This window comes from Puma concolor, chromosome A1, assembly GCF_028749965.1.
Source record: "Puma concolor isolate L17-30 chromosome A1, mPumCon1.1.hap2, whole genome shotgun sequence".
NCBI classification, from domain to species: domain Eukaryota; kingdom Metazoa; phylum Chordata; class Mammalia; order Carnivora; family Felidae; genus Puma; species Puma concolor.
The window spans coordinates 69,138,940-69,158,677 of record NC_141667.1 but is presented as its reverse complement, the minus strand read 5'-3'; the positions used below and the strand labels follow the sequence as shown (position 1 = coordinate 69,158,677).

Here is a 19,738-nt window from a genome sequence, read left to right as displayed (position 1 = left end):
ATAATTATGGTCACTGAGGTATCTTCTTATATATTTTTTATTTGATACCTGTTTGTTTTTTTTTTTTTTTTTTCTGCTTTTCCTTATCATCCATCCCCTATTTTGGAAACATTTTATAGATATTTTTTAATTTAATTTTTTTTAATTTACATCCAAATTAATTAGCATATAGTGCACAATGGTTTCAGGAGTAGGTTCCTTAATGCCCCTTACCCATTTAGCCCATCCCCCCTCCCACAACCCCTCCAGTAACCCTCAGTTTGTTCTCCATATTTATGAGTCTCTTCTGTTTTGTCCCCCTCCCTGTTCCCTTCCCTTATGTTCATCTGTCTTGTCTCTTAAAGTCCTCATATGAGTGAAGTCATATGATTTTTGTCTTTCTCTGACTAATTTCACTTAGCATAATGCCCTCCAGTTCCATCCACATAGTTGCAAATGGCAAGGTTTCATTCTTTTTGATTGCCAAGTAATACTCCATTGTATATATATACCACATCTTCTTTATCCATTCATCCATCAATGGACATTTGGGCTCTTTCCTTACTTTGGCTATTGTTGATAGTGCTGCTAGAAACATTGGGTTGCATGTATCCCTTGGATAAATACCTAGTAGTGCAATTGCTGGGTTGTGGGGTAGTTCTGTTTTTAGTTTTTTTGAGGAACCTCCATACTGTTTTACAGAGTGGCTGCACTAGCTTGCATTCCCAACATTTTATAGATTTTTAAATCCAACTTTTAATACCAGCTTTGAGAACTTACAGCTTCTTGCCACAACATAAAAAAAAAAAAGGAAGATACTTTCTGAAAAATAACTGTGCTATGTAAGATATTGTTAGTCTAAAAAATTTCAATACAAAATTACAAAAATTGTTGAAATTTTGTCTCTTATATGTTTTGAATTGACCTTTTTCAGGCATATCTTTACCACAAACTTTTGTCAGCTGAAAACATCTTATGCAAGTTGGTAATCTTTAGCAGTATAAAAAAATGTGTTTTTCTTGAAATTTTGGGAAGATAGAAATAGAAACAGTGTAGTTTTCTAGTCTTTTGAAACATCCCTATAAGAATAGAGAAGCTAGGACAGAAAAACGTAAAACTCACAGACAATATCTATAACAAAACCGGGTGACAAGGTTTCCCACGAAACCTTGAAACAAGTGAATGAGGACAAACTAATGACCGTTACAAGAGCCACATAGTGTTAGCCTCTAGGTTAGAGGACATAAGGGGACATTGATAAACCTAGGAAGAGGAGAAGACTCCAATCTCCAAAGCCTCCAAATCAATGAGAAGCAGAATGGACCAATACAAGAACAGCTGAAATTGTGAGGGCTTTTTGCCATCCAAATCTCTGAGAATCACAAGGGATCCCCCTACAATAAGGTATGAAGGACTTGACTAATACAGTCAAGGCTCTATAAATCCTGGAGGTACTATCTGAAGCCCCCTTGGGTAAATTAGGAGAAACTGCTGGGAAGAGACTCTAATACCCAGAGCAGATGAGTATAGGTAAAGTTTCAGAAAGAGGAGAAGAGATCTCAGAAAGTATGAGGTCATAATTTTGAATGCTTCATGAAAATAATCAGAAAGTCAAGAGACTTTGAAACTAAAAGATATCCTGACCCATCGTTCTGTCAAAAAGGTTAAGAAAACCAACTTTGCTTAAAAATAAATAGCAACAGACAGGTGTCTGCATTAATTGCAATACAAAATGATTATAAGAGCACAGAAAATTAGCATGTCAGGAGGGTGTGCCCACAAAACAGATGAAAGCATTACACAATCTGCAGAATATTGAAATTAATATTACTTAATACTAAAATTAAGAACATCATAAAGGAGAGAGAAAATATAAGTCAAAAGTAAAAAAAAACAAAAAACAAAAAAAGACCTCATAGTGCATGTAACTGCACACCCCAAAGAAGAAAATCAAAGCAATGAAAGCAATGGAAGAAAACAGATATGGGTACAAAGCATTCTAATTCAGGAAAACATTCCTGAAAGCAAAATGAAAAAGACTTAAGTTAAAAGAAAGACTCCTTAAAAAAAAAAAAGAATGAAAAGAAAGATTCCTTGTCCATATCCATGCAAAAAGAGCAAGTCGTGTATTTGGAATAGAAAGCCAGATGGAGAGAGAGGAGGGGGCAGAAGGACGGGCGAAGAATGAGGAGCTTCATGTAAAAAGAGAATAAGAGACGCATGTAACCAGTCAAACTGTGTGGACCTTATTTGGATGCTGATTCAAACAATTTTTAACATGTCCAAGACAATTGGATATTTGAAACACTGCGGTTTTGAAAATATTAAGGAATTGTAATTTATAGGTATGATGATGGCATTGTAGTTATGAGTTTTAAAAGATCCTTTTTTTTTTTTTAGAGAAAACTCCTTATTTATAATGAAATTATGTGATGTCTGATACTTCAAAATTAAAAAAAGAGAATGGAAAATAATTGATTGGATAAATAAAACAGCATTGGCCACGAATTAATAATTATTGAAGCTGTGTAGCAATTACACAGGATGGTTCATGGTATGTTGCCTAGTTGGTATATGTTTAACACATTTCTCAATACAAAGTTTAAAAAGAATTTTTTTTGTCCTCAAATAGGATGGACAGTTCAAGCCAAGGCAAGATAAATGTTTTTCATTTTCTTAAACCCAAAATTTCTAGAGTATCAGCTTATGGAAATATTTCCCCTGGTGTTATGCTAGCCTGTTGGGGCTGTTTAGATGTATCTTCCTTAACATTAACTTAATTAAACTGTTTTCACATCTACTCCACTGAATGCATATGTCTGAGAAGCATTTCATGGTTATTAGTATTATTATTTTTTTTTAGGATTGTGGAAAAGGGATATTATAGTGAACGAGATGCTGCAGATGCTGTTAAACAAATCCTGGAGGCAGTTGCTGTAAGTATGAAGTGACAGCAGTAGTGTAACTTTTGGTAAACTTTTCTTCTTACGGAATCATCAGTTAACTAGTGTACATCTGTGGCCAGCCGTAACATTTACAACAAAACAGTATGAAATACTTTGTAGAATATATGTTGATAAATGTATATTTTCTATTGATTACTCCCTGAGAGATGCAATCCTCCTGTATAATACCATAAGTTTGTTAAAATAATTTCCATTATTATGAAATCCAATCAGACTTTGGTGCTGGTGCCTATACTTGTTCTCTTCTCTTTCTTTCCATTTCTTGAGTTTGTTTCCTTATTGTTTTTGTTATTGTGCAGGGAAGTGGAGGAAGGTTGAATGTGACAAATATAGATCTTGGAGCATAGAGATTATTGATTTTTCTTTCAAGACAAGTAATAAGTGAATTAAAGTTAAAAATACTGACAATTGTATTTTTTAAAGGAAAAATATAAGTTAATGTTTCTAACTAGAATAAAGTTTTGAAAGTTGATGATAGAAACATGCATACACATTTACAGAAATATGTAATTTTAAGAAGCTTGTTTGGATTGAATTAATAAGGAAACATTTGCCTAGATGAAACAGACTCCACTGATGAAATTTTTCCCATATGTTTAATGGTGTCTGATATGTGCTGGAACACTTTGGTGATTATTCGTTTATTGAATATAAAGTCAGAACAAATTACTCTCTGAACAAACAGGATGAAGCCCAAGCGGAGATATTTATCAGCATTAAAGAGACAAATCTATAAAATATACTCAGAATTAAGATATATTCTATTGTGTGGAGTCAATTATCTAACTAAAATCATCATTCAGTATCTTGAGAAATCAACCACAGTGACAAGATCACATGTCCTGTGAATTTTACCCCAACCAAAACAGAAAGGAGGGAAGGAGGGAAGGGAGCCAAGGAGGGAGAGAAGAAGGAAAGAAAGTAGGAAGGACTCTGATATCTAACTAGCTTGTCTATCATTGATGAAAAGGAAAAACAGTCTTCACAATCTCCACAGGACTCCTAGAGATAGCAGATCTGTGGTCTGACCAAATCCATGATTGAGCTGTCAACACCAAGTTCAATTGGATATATAGCCCAGTCTTTCCAAATTATTCCTTCCTATACAAGTGTTTTGGTCTTTTTGCTGTGGTAGGGTATGAAAAGTTTGAAGGTGGAGAGGATACCCTGGAATTTTACTCTAAATATACAGTGCAGTTCCTGATTATATGAATATTTTATTTCAAATTCATCCTCTTACCATACCCCAAATAACCCCTCCACTCCAGAGTTTTCATCACACGCAGTATAGTTACCATCCCTGGTTTCTTAAGCTTGCCAGCTTGGGAATGATTTTTAACTCTTCCATTACCTTCTCTCCTCATACCCACCTTTCCAACTTCAGTGGGGTCTTCCTTCTACTGCCCCTGAACCTAATCCTGCTCCCTACCATGCGATGACTGCTCCTGAGTGCTTTATTAAACAAACAAGCAAACAAACAACCACTTCTAGTTACTTCCAGTTCCTGTCATTAAATATATAAGTCTAGAATTCTCTTTTTCAGTCCTTGTTTTCATCTTGTTACTTCTGAGTTCAATAATGGCAATTATTTGTAATTTAAATTTTTAATTTTTTTTTTATTTTTTTAAAAATTTAATTAATTTTTAAAGTTCCATTTAATTTTGAGAGAGAGAGAGTGCGAGCGAGCAGGGAAGGGGCAGAGAGGGAGATGCAGAATCCGAAGCAGACTCCAGGCTCTGAGCTGTCAGCACAGAGCCTGACATGGTGTTTGAACTCATGAACCACAAGATCATGCCCTGAGCTGAAGTCAGATGCTCAACCAACTGAGCCACTCAGGCGTCCTTATGCCTTTCTTAAATACCCATTTAAAAACTTCGTTTCTCATTACTATATAAGATAGATTATCTATTCAAATAAACGTGCTGGCAGTGGCCCACTGTCAATTTATCCAAATCACGCAGGCAGCTGGTATAGCAGTTAAGAGGACTTAAGGAGTCAGAGCTTGGTTCAGTTTCTAGATATGTGAGCTTGGGCCCTATCACTAAACACTTCTGAGCCTCAGTTTCCTCATGTAAAATGGGCATAATATTTAACCTAACAGAGTAGTAGAAAAGACTAAATAAGCTGATAGCAATGTTCAAAAGAGAGGGAAAAGGGCAAGCAACTTCAGACTCAGTATATTCGTATAAAGATGTATTAGATGTTGAAAATCTATACGTACATCCCTACTCCCCAGCTAAGTAGTAAAATCAAAAACAATTGACAATAGTCAGTGCTCAATAAATATTTACCAACTAAATAACTGAAAATGCATCAAAATAGAAATAGTCACTATTCTGTGTTTTGTCTTTCTAGATGCTGATAGATTTAGTGAAACATGCTTACTATCATTTTTCTGCTCATTTCATATGAAACAAACCTTTCTTTATAACTTGCTTCCATTCATGAGATTCTTTTCTGCTCCCTTACTATCATTTAATTCTTTTCCCGTCATTCAAAATGCACCTTCTTCAATATGTTCTTTCTGGCTGCTTCCATCCATTTAGGTCAGCGCTTGATTCTTTTGGTTTATCACAGTGGGCATGCTTCAATTTAGTGATACTCAGGTAGCTGACTGAGAGAGCTCTGTCCTTATTCAGCGAATGAGAAATGAATGCTTTCATCATCAGACTTTTTCCACCTATTGGAGTTACACCAATTAAGGAATAAAAGGGCCCCCAACAGGGAGGGATGCCCCAGATAGGGGTACCTCACATAGAAAAGAGGGCCTAGACTTCAACTCTATTCCAGATCTTGCAAGATGGATTGATTAGTCTACTACTAATTGTCAATTTAAAGCAAACAAACAAAAAACTTGTTATTCTATCTACTCAGAAAGCTCCAGTTTGAGAACTTACCGAGCAAAGGCGGGGGGAGGGGGGGGACAAAAAGAGAAAGAGGCACGCTGAGAAACAGACTCTTAACTCCAGAGAACAAACTGATGGTTACCGGAGGGGAGGTTTGTGGGGAGATGGGTTAAATAGGTGTTGGGGATTAAGGAGTGCACTTGTTGTGATGACCCCCAGATGATGTATGGAACTATTGAACCACTATACTGTATACCTGAAACTAGTATTACACTGTATGTTAACTAACTGGAGTTTAAATAAAAACTTACATAATAAAAAAAAGTACTAAATAAAGAAATAAGTAAGAGCAAAAAAAAAGTAGATTGCCACATTCAAGTCACTCTTTGAAAGAAGTTTTACAAAAATTTTCTCTGATTGCTAAAACTAAAGATTAACTTAGAGAAAAAAATAATAATTTTCCTAAATGTTTCCACAGGTAGAATAAGCAAGCAATTTAAAACTTATGGGAAGTGGCTGACATTTATGAAATAGTTTATTGTCAACTACATAGCTATAGATAGCTATAAAAATAGGACAGTTGGGAACTCAAAGTAATCAGTGATACATCTCACATTTCCTCTGGATCACACACTTAGAAGACTATATCTAGGCTGGCTTTTGAAAGCACAGAAGCAGAAAGCTTGAAGATTGAAAAGTTCTTGGGAAATATGTTGTGTGGATAATTATACCTCTTAGGTAACAAATCTCACAATCCTTCCCTTCCTCCCCACTTCATCCCAATTCTTGCCCCAAATATTTCACAGTATTTGTCTGACTGTAATCTTGCTCCTTCTGCTTTTTAGCTTTAAATAGAATTTATGAAAGCTTTTAAAGTGAATGTGAAAGATGTTTCCCTCTTTGAGTTTGAATTCATCCAGTTAGTCTTTGAGGGCAGATCATTAAGCCTTCTTGAGTATTCTATCTTCCTGAAATGAATTCCAGGTAGTCCCAAATTAGATGGTCTAGGTCAGTCTGGACAGTTTGGAAGGGTCATCACGTCCTCATATGTCAGAAAGCACAATGCCAAGTCTTAAAGCCCTCCTTTTCCATTTACTTACAAGATAATCAGGGAATAGTCCAACACCTCTGACGTCTCTTACTGTTGCCACCATCTCCAGTCCTTTTCTTGTTCTCCCTGATATCCTACTGTCCCTCTATTTCCAAAAAGAATTACTGTCTCCTTTTTGCCCCACTCCTGATGCCACTTTCCATCTTTTTTCTAGCCACAACTCTCTTAGGTATGTCTTAGTTTCAAAGCCATGATTTGAGCCCCTGGAGAAACTTGTACATATAGAGTATATATTGAATTTAATAAAATAAAAGGAAATGGTTGAGGAACTTAAACATGTCTGCTGCCCTAGTACATAGATTTGGGGTTAGAATTATTTTGAAGATTGTGATAATAGGGGTAAAGAGTTGCAAACAAAAGCATCTAACCTTTTAAAGTTGTGGAAACCAAAATGGTATCTGAACATTGAAGTAAAACAGGAAGTGGACGTGAAAAAGATGAAATATTCCAGGATTCTTGTGGTAAAAATTTTTAAAACCTATAACCTCCCCTAAAAAAGGACAGATTTTTAGGGGTTGATTGTGCACACATCCCTGCCTGGAAGGATTATCAAGGCAAAGAGGATTTCAAAAAATGACATCTAGTTAATTGTTCTTCTCAGGATTGAGATGAGTGTGTTCACTATTGCAAAAGCTGGTTGAAGTGTCATGGACATGATGTGACTGAGTAGATGTGGTCTGATTCTTGTTTGATGACCTCAGATTATAGTCATTACAGATTTATTCATAGCTATTCTGTCAGGTTTCTGTTGATTAGGGCACAAGATTGACAGATTCTTTGACTTTGGAGCAGGGGAACTGGCTAATCTTAAGTAAGGGTGGGAAATATTGTCTAGTTAATGATGGTGGTATCCAAAAACACAAAAAGGAAATAATGTAACAAAGAGGAATACTCACAGTGTCCTTATGAGGTCAGCAAAGGCATGGATTGTGTCTGTCTCTATACATGACCTATTAAGATTAATGTGAATAAAAAGAGAGAGAGAAATAGGGGAATTCAGGCTATAAGGGAATATAGTTTTAAGAAAGGTAACAAGTTTTAATTATGTTTAGAAATGCTTATTCCAAGCAGGTTTGTATAGACCATGAGACGAAGGATATTACCATATCATCACAATACCTTTTTTATTTTAAACAACCTTACTCTAATTGGTAATTTGGCCTATTTTCCATTCCTGTGACACTGTAGTGCGCATATATGTATTATGTTCCTCGGATACTGAATGCTCTGAAAAGCTAAAATTCAGAAAAAGCTGAGCAAAGAATTCTACCACCCACAACGGGGTCTCTAGGAGGACAAGGTCTTCTTTACACCGATATAATTTATGTGCGACAGCCTCTACCTATGGGCTACCAGGGTAGGACTCTCGGCTGGAAAGATTCCTTTGACAGTGATCTCCTTTTAAGAAAGAATGATTGTGTGGGAAATATCAAAGTGTTGTGGTTTGAAGGTGAACAGTGATCTTTTCTTTGTAAGTGTGCTTCTCTCCAAGGATGGTAGAGTGACTAAGGTTAGATTCTACTTAACTGTTTCCATGTTCTTCCACTGTTTGTTTATTGGAAGATGGGGGCAGGACCATGAAATTTATTTCCTTCCTCTCTGGTAATAGTTCTCTGCCCAAAAGCTGAAGAATTCCCTGTCTTGAGAGAATGAAGTCCTATTTTGTGTTGTATGTGTATCTACAACTTCTAAAGTCTTTGACCCATAAAAATGAATTTTTATTTTGGGAATGGCCAATTCAGATGTAGTGTTAAAAACATGAACAATTCTCTCAAATAGTCAGGTAGAATATTTTTTCATTTCTAGAAGGAGAGCATTCAAGCAATGTTATAATATTCTGTTAATGTCACTCTTTGAACATGGAATTTTATTTTCTTACCATTAAATAATTCAGGAACAAATTTTGCAAACGTTTTACAAAATATTTTTATCTGCCTAATAAATGAGAAATATGTGATTCAATGAAGATGTCAAATTAACATACAGGCATAGGCCTAGATCACGGCCTATGCACATTGTACCAGTCATGGAAACAGAAGGTTCAGTTGGTTTTCTTATTTTAATCACTGTCTTCCATCCCATCTCAAGGGTTTAGCTCCTGAATGAGGAATGCTCACAAATGTCCAGTTTACTCACTTTGACTGAGATGTAGAATTTCTCAGTGAGGACAGTGGGAACACTAGTTTCATTCGGGCAAGGCAGCTTTTTATAAGTGGTTAGCATCCCTGGCTGTCTTAACCTATTCTGGTTGCTGTCACAGAATACCGTAGGCTGGCTTAAACAATGAACATTTATTTCTCACAGTTCTGGAGGCTGGGAGCTCCAGACCAGATGCCAGCGTGGTCGGATTTTTGGTGAGGACTCTGTTCCTGATTTACAGACTGATGCCTTCTTTCCACATCCTCACATGGTGACGTGAGTGAGCTCTGGTTCCTTCATTTTCTTATACAGGCGCTAATCCCTTCATGGGACTCCACCCTCAAGACCTGAGATCTAATTACCTCCCAAGGCTTCACCTCCAAATACCATCACACTAAGGACTAGGACTTCAACATTTGAATTCTTGGGGACACAAACATTCATCCACAGTATTAGCTTCAATACACTGAATGCCAGGTAGAGACCCAGATATTGTGACCACAGACAAGAAAAAGGGTTTCACACAATTTCCAATGCATCTAAGTGGAACCTTCTCCTTATTCTGTTTGTTCTCTCTCTCTCTGTCTCTCTCTTTCAACCTCTCTCCCTTCCTCCTTTCTTCTCTTCTTACCTCTCTTTACCTTACAAATTCCAGAGAATCATTACCATCCGAAGATTCAAATGTAAACAACATTTGCAGTGCTAGACACCCTAACAATTCCTATTAACTTTTTGGCCTACTTTAAAGAAAATTTTCAGTACCATTATGGGTTTCAAAATGTTTTTTTGACCTAGGGCAAGAATATATTCCTCATTCCAATGTCCCACTTTATCATTCTACCTTTTGTAAATGTAACTTAAGGCCCCTCTGTGCTATATCCTCTTTATTTTTAGCTCATAAAAGAAGCATGGGATAAATCTCCTGTATTTAACATGCTGTATATTTAATATTAATCTTCCACAATTCCCAAACCTTGGGATTTCTCCAGATTTTTTTGCTTAAAGTTTACAGGGCCTGATTTGCCAATTTTTTTTTTCAAGGAAATACCGCCCTATTTATTTTCAATCTGTAAAATTTACCTGGAATGTCAGGGCTCTGCCTACTATGTTATAAACAGTTGGTGGATTAAATAAAAAACTACTTACCTATGTACTACACCCTTGAAAATAGTCAAAACTCAGATTTTACTAATAGGACATCCAAGTCATTTAAAAAATATATAGGGGTGCCGGGGTGGCTCAGTCAGTTGAGTGTCCAACTTGGGCTTAGGTCATAATCTCATGGCTCGTGAGATCGAACCCCGGTTGGGCTCTGTGCTGACAGCGCAGAGCCTGGAACCTGCTTTGGATTATGTGTCTTCCTCTGTCTCTGCCCCTCCTCTGCTTGCTGTCTCTCTCAAAAGTAAACAAACATTAAACATTTTTTTAATGGGCGCCTGGGTGGCTCGGTCGGTTAGGCAGCTGACTTCGGCTCAGGTCATGATCTCGCGGTCCGTGAGTTCGAGCCCCGCGTCGGGCTCTGTGCTGACAGCTCAGAGCCTGGAGCCTGTTTCAGATTCTGTGTCTCCCTCTCTCTCTCTGACCCTCCCCCGTTCATGCTCTGTCTCTCTCTGTCTCAAAAATAAATAAATGTTAAAAAAAATTAAAAAAAATTTTTTTTTAAATAAAAGGTATATGTAAGTTGCATAATTGTATTGGCAATGTCCACCAGGAAAATGAATAGTTTACACACATAACTTGGGATGCAGACAAGGATTGGTCACATTTAACTGTCTTTTGTTTTCTTTATGGGGCAGTTTATACTGAACTGAAAGTATAACAAGACTTTCAGTTCTAAATTTGACCTACATGTTGGATATTATTGCATTGTCCTTTCTGTGGTCATCGGTTTTCCTCGCATTTACTTTTTGTTATTTAAAAGACTGCTTGAATCTTTGGGATCCTTCATGATTTAGAAGAGAAAAACAGGGGCACTGGGGTGGCTCAATCAGTTAAGTGTCTGACTCCTGATTTTGGCTCAGGTCATGATCTCACAACTCATGAGATCAAGCCTCGTATCAGGCTCTGTGCTGAGAGTGCAGAGCCTGCTTGGGACTCTCCCCCCCGCCCCCCACACACACACTTGCTTGTGTGTGTGTGCTCACACACACTCTCAAAATAAATTTTTAAAAAAGAGAGAGAAAAACATACATCATATCATAGCATTTCCCCACCTAACCCTCCACTGTCTCCCTATCACACTCACCCTTCTATGTGTGACCCTTAAAGTCCTGCCTGGAAAGTCTCCTTGCGGACCTTATGATTCTCTCTCCATGCGCCTTCATTCATGGCACTTAAGTGACCTTTTATTCCTCCAATATGAGAAATTCTAGTCCTTGGAACTTTGAATTCTTGTTTGAAACTAGAATATAAATTCCCTGAGGGTTTGGACCCCATTGTACTATGTCCAATGTCTGGAATATTTCCTGATACATATTGAGTATTCTGTAAATATTTGTTGGATGATTCGACTGGCCAAAGATTCTTCATTACTTTATTCATTAATTCATTGATACATTCACTCACCACCTAAACAAACTACAAGTATTTGTTGAGCATATACTTAGTCCCTACTGCTGTGGAGTCATGAAGAGACATGTGGCATGTATGTGCCAGGAGTTTATGTTCTTTAGTTCATCACTTGCTAAATACAGAATACTCAGTATGTTAATTTTCTATTACTGACTAACTGCCACAAATTTAGCAGCTTAAAACAACTCATTATCTCACAGGTCTGTAGGTGTGAAGTCCAGTGGGCTCTACTGGGTTCTCTGCCTAGAGTCTCACAGGGTGGAAACCAAAGTGTTGGTCAGATGGGCTCTTATCTGTAGGCTCTAGGAAGAATCTGCTTCCTTGCTCAATTCAGGTTGTTGGCTAAATTCACTCTCATGTGGTTGTATGACTGATGTCCCTGTTTCCTTACTTCTTATCAGCCAGGAACTCCCAAAAGCTGCCTGCATTTCTTGGCACATGCCTCCCTCCATCTTCAAAGCCAACTAGAGAGCTTCAACTCCCTGTTTTTCTTTTCTGTTCCCAGCCAGAGAAATTCGCTGCTTCTCAAGGGCACATGAGATTTGATTAGGCCTACCTGAATAATCTCCCTTTTGTCATTTAATTTAATATAATCATGGAAATGCTACCTCATCATATGCATAGATTCCACCCACATTCACAGGGGAGGGCACTTAATATGGGGGCTAAGTCCATAGAGTGGTCATTCTTAGCATTCTGCCTATTCCACCCAGACCAACCTACTCTTAATAATCACTGTGTGATGCATGAGGTTTTTAACATAATGCACTTAACCTAATCAACTCCAAACATGGTTTCTGTAGGAAAGCAAATTAGGAGCCCAAAGGCTGACCCAGACATAAGGATAAATTCGAATGTCATTGGTTTTCAGGCCTTTCGGAGACTCATTCACTGACAAGTGTTTTGGTTTGTTTGTTTTCTAATGTGTAGCACTTATTCTGTGTTCTCATGCTCTCCCTTTTATTCTTTTCTCCTGTTGTTTTCTCCAGGTTTTTATGTTAGGAAATCAATTCTGCTACTTCAAAGCATTAACCACAACAAGTATTTTCAAAGGTCTTCAAAACTATTTGCTGTATCTTAGAAAACAAGCTCAAACACAGATCAGCCATCAAAAAGAAAGAATGACGGCTGAGGCTGAGGCTGAGACTATGTGGCATCTTGGGACACCAAAATATAAATATACAATATACTCTGATACATTTCTTTTTTCGTGTTACTCTCTTTTATTTCTCTTCCCTTAATAATATGTCTTAGAAATCTTTCCATTTATATATTAGTTTGCTATTGCTGCGTCACAAATTAAGACAAACTTAAGCATAACACAACACCCATATATCACCTCATAGTTCTGGTAGGACAGAAGTTGGGTGTGACATGACTAGATTCTCTCCATTCCAAACTCAAGGTGTCAGCAGAGCTGTGTTTCTTTCTGGAGGCTCTGTGGAAGAATTTGTTTCCAGGCTCATTCAGTTTGTTGCTCATTCAGAATTCCTTGTGGTTGCCTTGACACTTACCTTCTTTGTCTTCAAGCCTGCAGTGGCGATCACATTCTTCTCATGCTTGAAATCTTAGACTTACTTTTCTGCCTTCCTCTTCTGCTTTTAAAGGCTCATGCAGTTATGTTGGGCCCATCTGGATAATGCAGAATAATCTCTATATTTTAAGGCCAAAGTGATGAGTAACCCTAACTACATTTGCAAAGTTCTTTTTGCCATGTTACGTAGCATGTTCATAGTCCTGTGGGATTAGAGCATAGGGTCTTCTTAGGGGTCATAATTCTGTCTACTACATTTTAGTGCATATGGATCTTTTTCACTCTTTTCATTGCTACAGGGTAATTTATTTTATACTGTGGTTTCTATAATGTATTTATCCAGGTTCTAGATACTTACTTAACATTTTTCTAATTTAAAAAATTATAAATAGTATTATCATGAATATCCTTGCAAGCATATTGACACACAAGTAAAAATATTTCTTTAAGATATATTCTAAGAAGTGGCTTCTATGAGACAAAAAATATATTAATTTGGAGCACCTGGGTGGCTCGGTTGGTTGAGCGTCTGACTTCAGCTCAAGTCATGATCTCACCGTTGTGAGTTCAAGCCCCACATCGGGCTCTGTGCTGACAGCTCAGAGCCTGGAGCCTGCTTCAGATTCTGTGTCTCCCTCTCTCTGACCCCCCACCACTTGAGCTCTGTCTCTGTCTCTCACCCTCTCTCAAAAATTAATTAACATTAAAAAAATAAAAAAATAATTTTATACATTTTATAGTTGCTGCTAAATTGCAAGGCTTTACCAATCTGCAATCCTGCCAGTAGTATGAGTCTGCCTCTTTACCAACATATGCATCTAACCAATCCTGGATAACATCAGTCTTTTTTTTTTGGGGGGGGGGGGGAGTAATATATGTGGTAAAAATAATTCATTACTTTGATGTACTTTTTCTAATTATAATACTAAAATGTCATGAATATTTCCTGGGTTTACAGGACATTTTCAATCCTCTGTGAGTGAGTCATCATATTCTTTACCTTTTCCTATTTCTTGCTTTCTTTGTAATGATTTTTGGTTTTTTTTTTTTCTTTTCTTGGTATCTAGGAGCTACTTATATATTCAAATTTTAATCTGTATGATACCTATATTTATATGTAATCTGTATCATATTGATAGATGAATGAAGTAAATGTTTTTTCCTAGTTTTGCTTTGCTTATGCTATCTTGTGCAATTTTCATTTTTTATAGTGATTTGAACTGGGTTTTTTTTTACATTTTAATTTAAATTCCATTTAGTTAACATACAGTGTAATGTTAGTTTCAGATGTACAATATAGTGATTCAACATGTCCATAAACATCCAGTGCTCATCACAACAAGTGCACTCCTTAATCCCTATCATCTATTTTACTCATCCCCCCCAACTGACCTCCCCATTGGTAACCGGTAGTTTGATTAGACAATTCCATACATCTTGCTATGCTCAGTATGATAAGTATAGTTACCATCTGTCACCATTCAGTTATCTCAATATTATTGACTATATTTCCTCTGCTCTACTTTCATCCCCATAACTTACTTATTTTATAACTGGAGCTTTGAACCTATTAATCCCCTTCACCCCTCCAACCCCCTCTCCTCTCACAACCACCAGTTTGCTTTCTGTATTTATGATTCTGTTTCTGTTTGTTTTATTGTATATATATATTACATCTTCCTTATCCATCCATCTATGGATGGACACTTAGGTTGCTTCTATATCTTGGTGTGAGTTTAGTGAGCTTATGTGTGCATTTATATTTTTAGTTCTTCTGGTGGATTACTTTTGTAACTTTAAACAATATCCTTCAACTTCTATTTTATGTTTCATTAAACTTAAGCAGTATATATCATCTTTCCACTGAGAAAAAATAAGGAAAGTAACATACATATGTTTGCTTTTATTCATCTCCACCTTCAGATTCTCTCTTGTCATGTCTCTGTTTTACATTGGTAAGGGTTATATCATTTGTATTTACATATCTTATGTATTTGTTTGGGTTCAACATTTAAATGGTCTTGATGCTCATCACTAGCCCTTTATCACATTTTTTTCTCTTAGTACGTGGCTGAATGTATTCATTCAAGTAGTTGAGTTTTTGTCTCTCTTTGTGTCTTCTTGTTTTTTCTGTTTGCAGAAGGACGTAGCAGCAATATATCCCCTGAGTTCTTTCATGACTTTTATGTCTACTTTATACTTGGAGGATATATTGTAATATTTGCAGGACACCTGGCTCTCACCTCAGCAATCTATATGCATTCCTCTGTGGTCTCCTTGCACTGAAAGCTGCCTTGCAAAAATCTGACACCACCTTGATATTTCCCTTCGTAGAGATGGTCTGCTTTCTTCTGCCTACAGGTCTAAGAATGCTTTCTTCATCCTTGAAGGTCAATAACTTAAGCAGTTGTGTGTCAGTTTCCCCAGCTCTTTTCCTGTGAGGAAAGCAGCACTAGCATTTCCCCCCATCTTACAGTTGTGCACCAAACCACAGCTCAGAACAGCTGTACAAACAGTGGAACCAAAGTTGTTACAACTCCCAGCCTAGTCGAGGCTTGACCACATTGCCTGGCATCTGTACAAGTCTTCTTTATTGGCCTTTGGGATTCTGGGTCTTTTAAGTTTCAATGTGTACAGAAAGTCTAATTTAAGCAATCTTGTGGGCTTTTGATAATTTCCTATACTTATCTCTTCAAGTCAAAGCAGATGGAACATTTGAGCTATTTTGGTTTCTGTAACTCTCTGGCCCATTTCTTATGGAACTTCTGAACCCTTATCTAAGGTTCTTCCTCCCCCTTCATTCACCTATAAGATATTCTGAAGCTAAATACATGTCTTTGTTTTCATTTTTCTTTTTCTGAGAGACAGAAATTCAGAATTTCAGCAAATCTACTTCCTTCCCTGTGCTCCGTGCCTTTTCTACCACTGCCGTTTACTGGTAGCTACCCTGTATTCTGCTTTGTTGTACATGGGCCTGTCTCCTGAAAGAGGCAGATTATCTCTAAGCTAGGAATAATGATTTATTCTCCTGTATCTGTCATCCTTTTCCTCTGCCTTCTCCCCTCCTTACAAGCACACAAACAACACCTTATACCCCAGTGTACTCATAGCACATAACAAACACAATACATATTCACTGACTTGAATCCAATTGTTTACAAAAAAACTTGTTTAGGATCCCAGCATTTTGAGTGCTAGGAATATTTTAGAACTAGCCATGATTTCTAAAAGACAGTGGGACTTCAAATACATTTAATAATTCAATAAACTTAAGTCACATTACTTTCAAAAATCACACCACTTTAAAAAATGATCGTGTTAATCCAGTTTTGCAGGAGAGCACTTTTCGTGGAATATTATGTATTTTAAAATCTAAATGTACATCGCATATTTCCCTATGTTTTGGAACAGATATCTAATTTCATAGAGCTTGACATGCTGATAGATACAGGGAGAAATAATGTTGAAAAACACAATTTCTCACACATACACTTTGCATTCTAGTCTTGGCTTCTACTCCTCACACTTTAACCTGGAAGCACTTACATTTTTTCATGAATAATATATTGAACGTGTCATAGGTTCTGACAATCTGTGTAATCTATCCTTTGAAATACTCCTTTGAATGTTTGAATTCATTCAAAACTACAGTATCCAACTTTTAAATTATCTTCCTGCTTTTGCCTGTGAAGTTATTGCTATAGAGACTTAGCCACGATCAGGGTTTAATGGCTCTGGATCCTGCAGAATTCCAGAAATGCCACCTTATTTTAAGTTGAATATCATTGAGAAAGAGCCCTATTACACACTGATTCACAATGTTCATACTTTCTGTTTATGCATATAGTAGGCCATTTGGTAGAGGCTAAATGATTATGCTATCTTTTGCTAGAAAGCAGAAAGAAGAATCTTGAGAGGAAGATTCTTCCTCTCAAGTCACATGTGTGACTACCTTAATAGTAGTAACACCAGCCATCACTACCATGTGTTACTGACTGTGGACCAAGCTTTAGGGTGTCTGGGTGGCTTAGCTGGTGAAGCGTCCAACTTTGGCTCAGCTCATGATCTCACAGTCTGTGAGTTCAAGCCCCACGTCCGGCTCTGTGTTGACAGCTCAGAGCCTGGAGTCTGCTTTGGATTCTTTGTCTCCCTCTCTCTCTGCCCCTCCCCACCCTCATGCTCTGTCTCTGTCTCTCTCTCTCTCTGTCAAAAATCAGTAAGCATTTTTTTAAAAAAAGTACTTACTGTAGACCAGCTTTAGCTAAAAACTTCATGTACATCAGTTTACTTAATCTTCATACCTATAAGGCTGTCTAATTATATTAATTTCACAGATAAAGAAACTGAGACTCAGAAAGATTAGGTAACTTTCCCAAGGTCATATAACTGGCTCATGGCAGAGTCAGGACTGGAACACAAAATCATAGATGACTTCAGAGTTTATTATCTTAGGTCCTCTGCTGTCTGCCTTCCCCTACCGTACCATGCTATAAATTATGTTGGACCCAAAGCCAGAGACACTGATGACCAGAGACCTAAGCACGGCAAGAAGTCAAGGGCTAGCAGTGAAACGAGGCAAGCAAGGTACATCCACTTTAAAGATCACATAGCAGGAAAAAACTCACATTTAAAAAAAAAGACACAGGTGCTTTGCAGCAGGTGTACCTCTTAGGTTTGCTTCTGCTTTTTTACTCTTGGATTCAGTTCTTGAAAGCTACTTGTTTGACATAATGAGAATCACTTTACATGCTATAATTAAAAAATTAAATCTGTCTCAAATAAATTAAGAATATGTGCAAATGCATATTCCATTCTTTTTGGGACAAGTGTAGGTGGGAATAAGAATGGCTCCACAGATGTAACTCTTCCAGGTGCAGGCAGCTCTATAACTTAATCAATACCCAGAATGACGGGAACATCAAACGTGAAACATCCCCAGTGTGAGTCAGTGGTAAGAAACTGGATAGAAGACTACTTACTCAATTCTTTGTAGCTACATTCAACTTCCATTTAATTATTGTATTTCTTTACAAGTAGTTGCCCTTTTTTGCCAGTTTTTGGGGGGCACAAATGTAGTGCAGTACTTCTGGGCTGATTATTCAGGCTGGTCTTAACTGGCATACTCAGCTCCAGAGCCTACTGATGACTACAGGCTGATGCTTAAATAGCAGCTCCCGATGCTTTCAAATATCGTGAAGAGCTTTGGGGGTAGGATATACTGTCTCCATTTACCATAAGCCACTGCTCCCCAGCCTAGTGAGTAAGACCACAGACTCCAGGCCAGACTATTTAAATTCAAAGTCCAGAACTGCTACTAATTGTATGAGCTTCAGCATGTTATTTAACTTGGCTGTTCTTAATGTGTAAAATGGAGATAATGGAATTATACATAAAAATATTATATATAGGATTAATATGATACACCTAGGATATAATAGGATTGGTATATGTGGTAAATTACTTGGAACAGTGCCTGTCACATAGGAAGTGCTATAGAAAAGTTGTTAAATAAAAATATTTAAGTTCAAATGGGAGTTCCGAGCACTTCACTCTCGTATTATTCAACCCTCCTTTAGAAGTATTTGAGTTTGAGATTCCTAAATAATCTCTTAAAGTCTGAACTGGCTCTAGGATTCTTAGAGTAATCCTTCAGAGAGGGCTTTAAAAGAATTTGCGTGTAAAACACCTTGCTTATCTAAATTTATTATAATCCAAAACATTGTTTAATAAGACTTAATATCCTGGAAAGGCACTTGATGTTTTTTAAAGTATATATGAGTTGAGGCCACTTAGGCTTAGAAGGAACTTCAACATATTGAAACCCTCAAGAGTTTGATAAAATTGTATTTTCTATTCTTTAAATAAAATACCACAGAACACAATAGATCATTTGATCATTTTATAAAGATCAAGAGATTTTATAATTGTCATAAAGCATAGAGAATCTCTGAACAATCACCATATACAGGCAAAGTTGATTTACTTTATAATTTTCTGAAGCATCACTGAAACGTTTTAATTACTAAATGGACTGTTGATACTAGTACTTAAAAATTAGTAACCTTCCATATAATTCCTCATATCAACTCTTTAAGAAGGTTGCTTTAATGATATACTTATATAATAATTATACCTTTCATGTATTTAGCATTTTTTTCCTATTTTGGTAAATGTTCATTTTTTTTATCAATAAATCTTAAGAGATTTATAATTAATAAATTAAACATTGCATAAGTAGACTATAATAAATAAGCACATCATCTTTACTTGGAAGGAAATATGGCCTTTAATGGTTAAAACATTGATTCAACTATTTTGTAGATTTAAGAATTTTTGAGACGATTATCTCCAAGCCAAGCACTATTGCCTCTCGTAAACATAATATGATTCTTATCTTTTATATCTCTACAACTTTGGCTGCACTTCACATCTGGCACTTCTCTCAAGCACTCCTATGGGCTCACAAAAGGGGAAGAAATTCTTTCTAACCAAGGAGCAAGCTGAAACTATTTTTTCTTTGCTATAGTATGAAACCTCAGAAACTTATAAATGAGTACCGTAGAAATTTTGATCAACATTAAACTAAGTGCAG

General features: G+C 36.8%; 1 protein-coding gene across 2 annotated transcripts in view; it reads left to right on the top strand.

Moving 5' to 3' along the window:
* CAMK4 (calcium/calmodulin dependent protein kinase IV) overlaps positions 1-19,738 on the top strand; it is a 222,421-nt gene that overhangs the window by 152,187 nt on the left and 50,496 nt on the right. For both annotated transcript variants that reach the window (XM_086684346.1, XM_025924388.2), the window contains one exon: positions 2,843-2,915. In XM_086684346.1, coding sequence (XP_086540472.1) covers positions 2,843-2,915 — 73 coding nt within the window. The remainder of the gene's footprint in view (positions 1-2,842; positions 2,916-19,738) is intronic.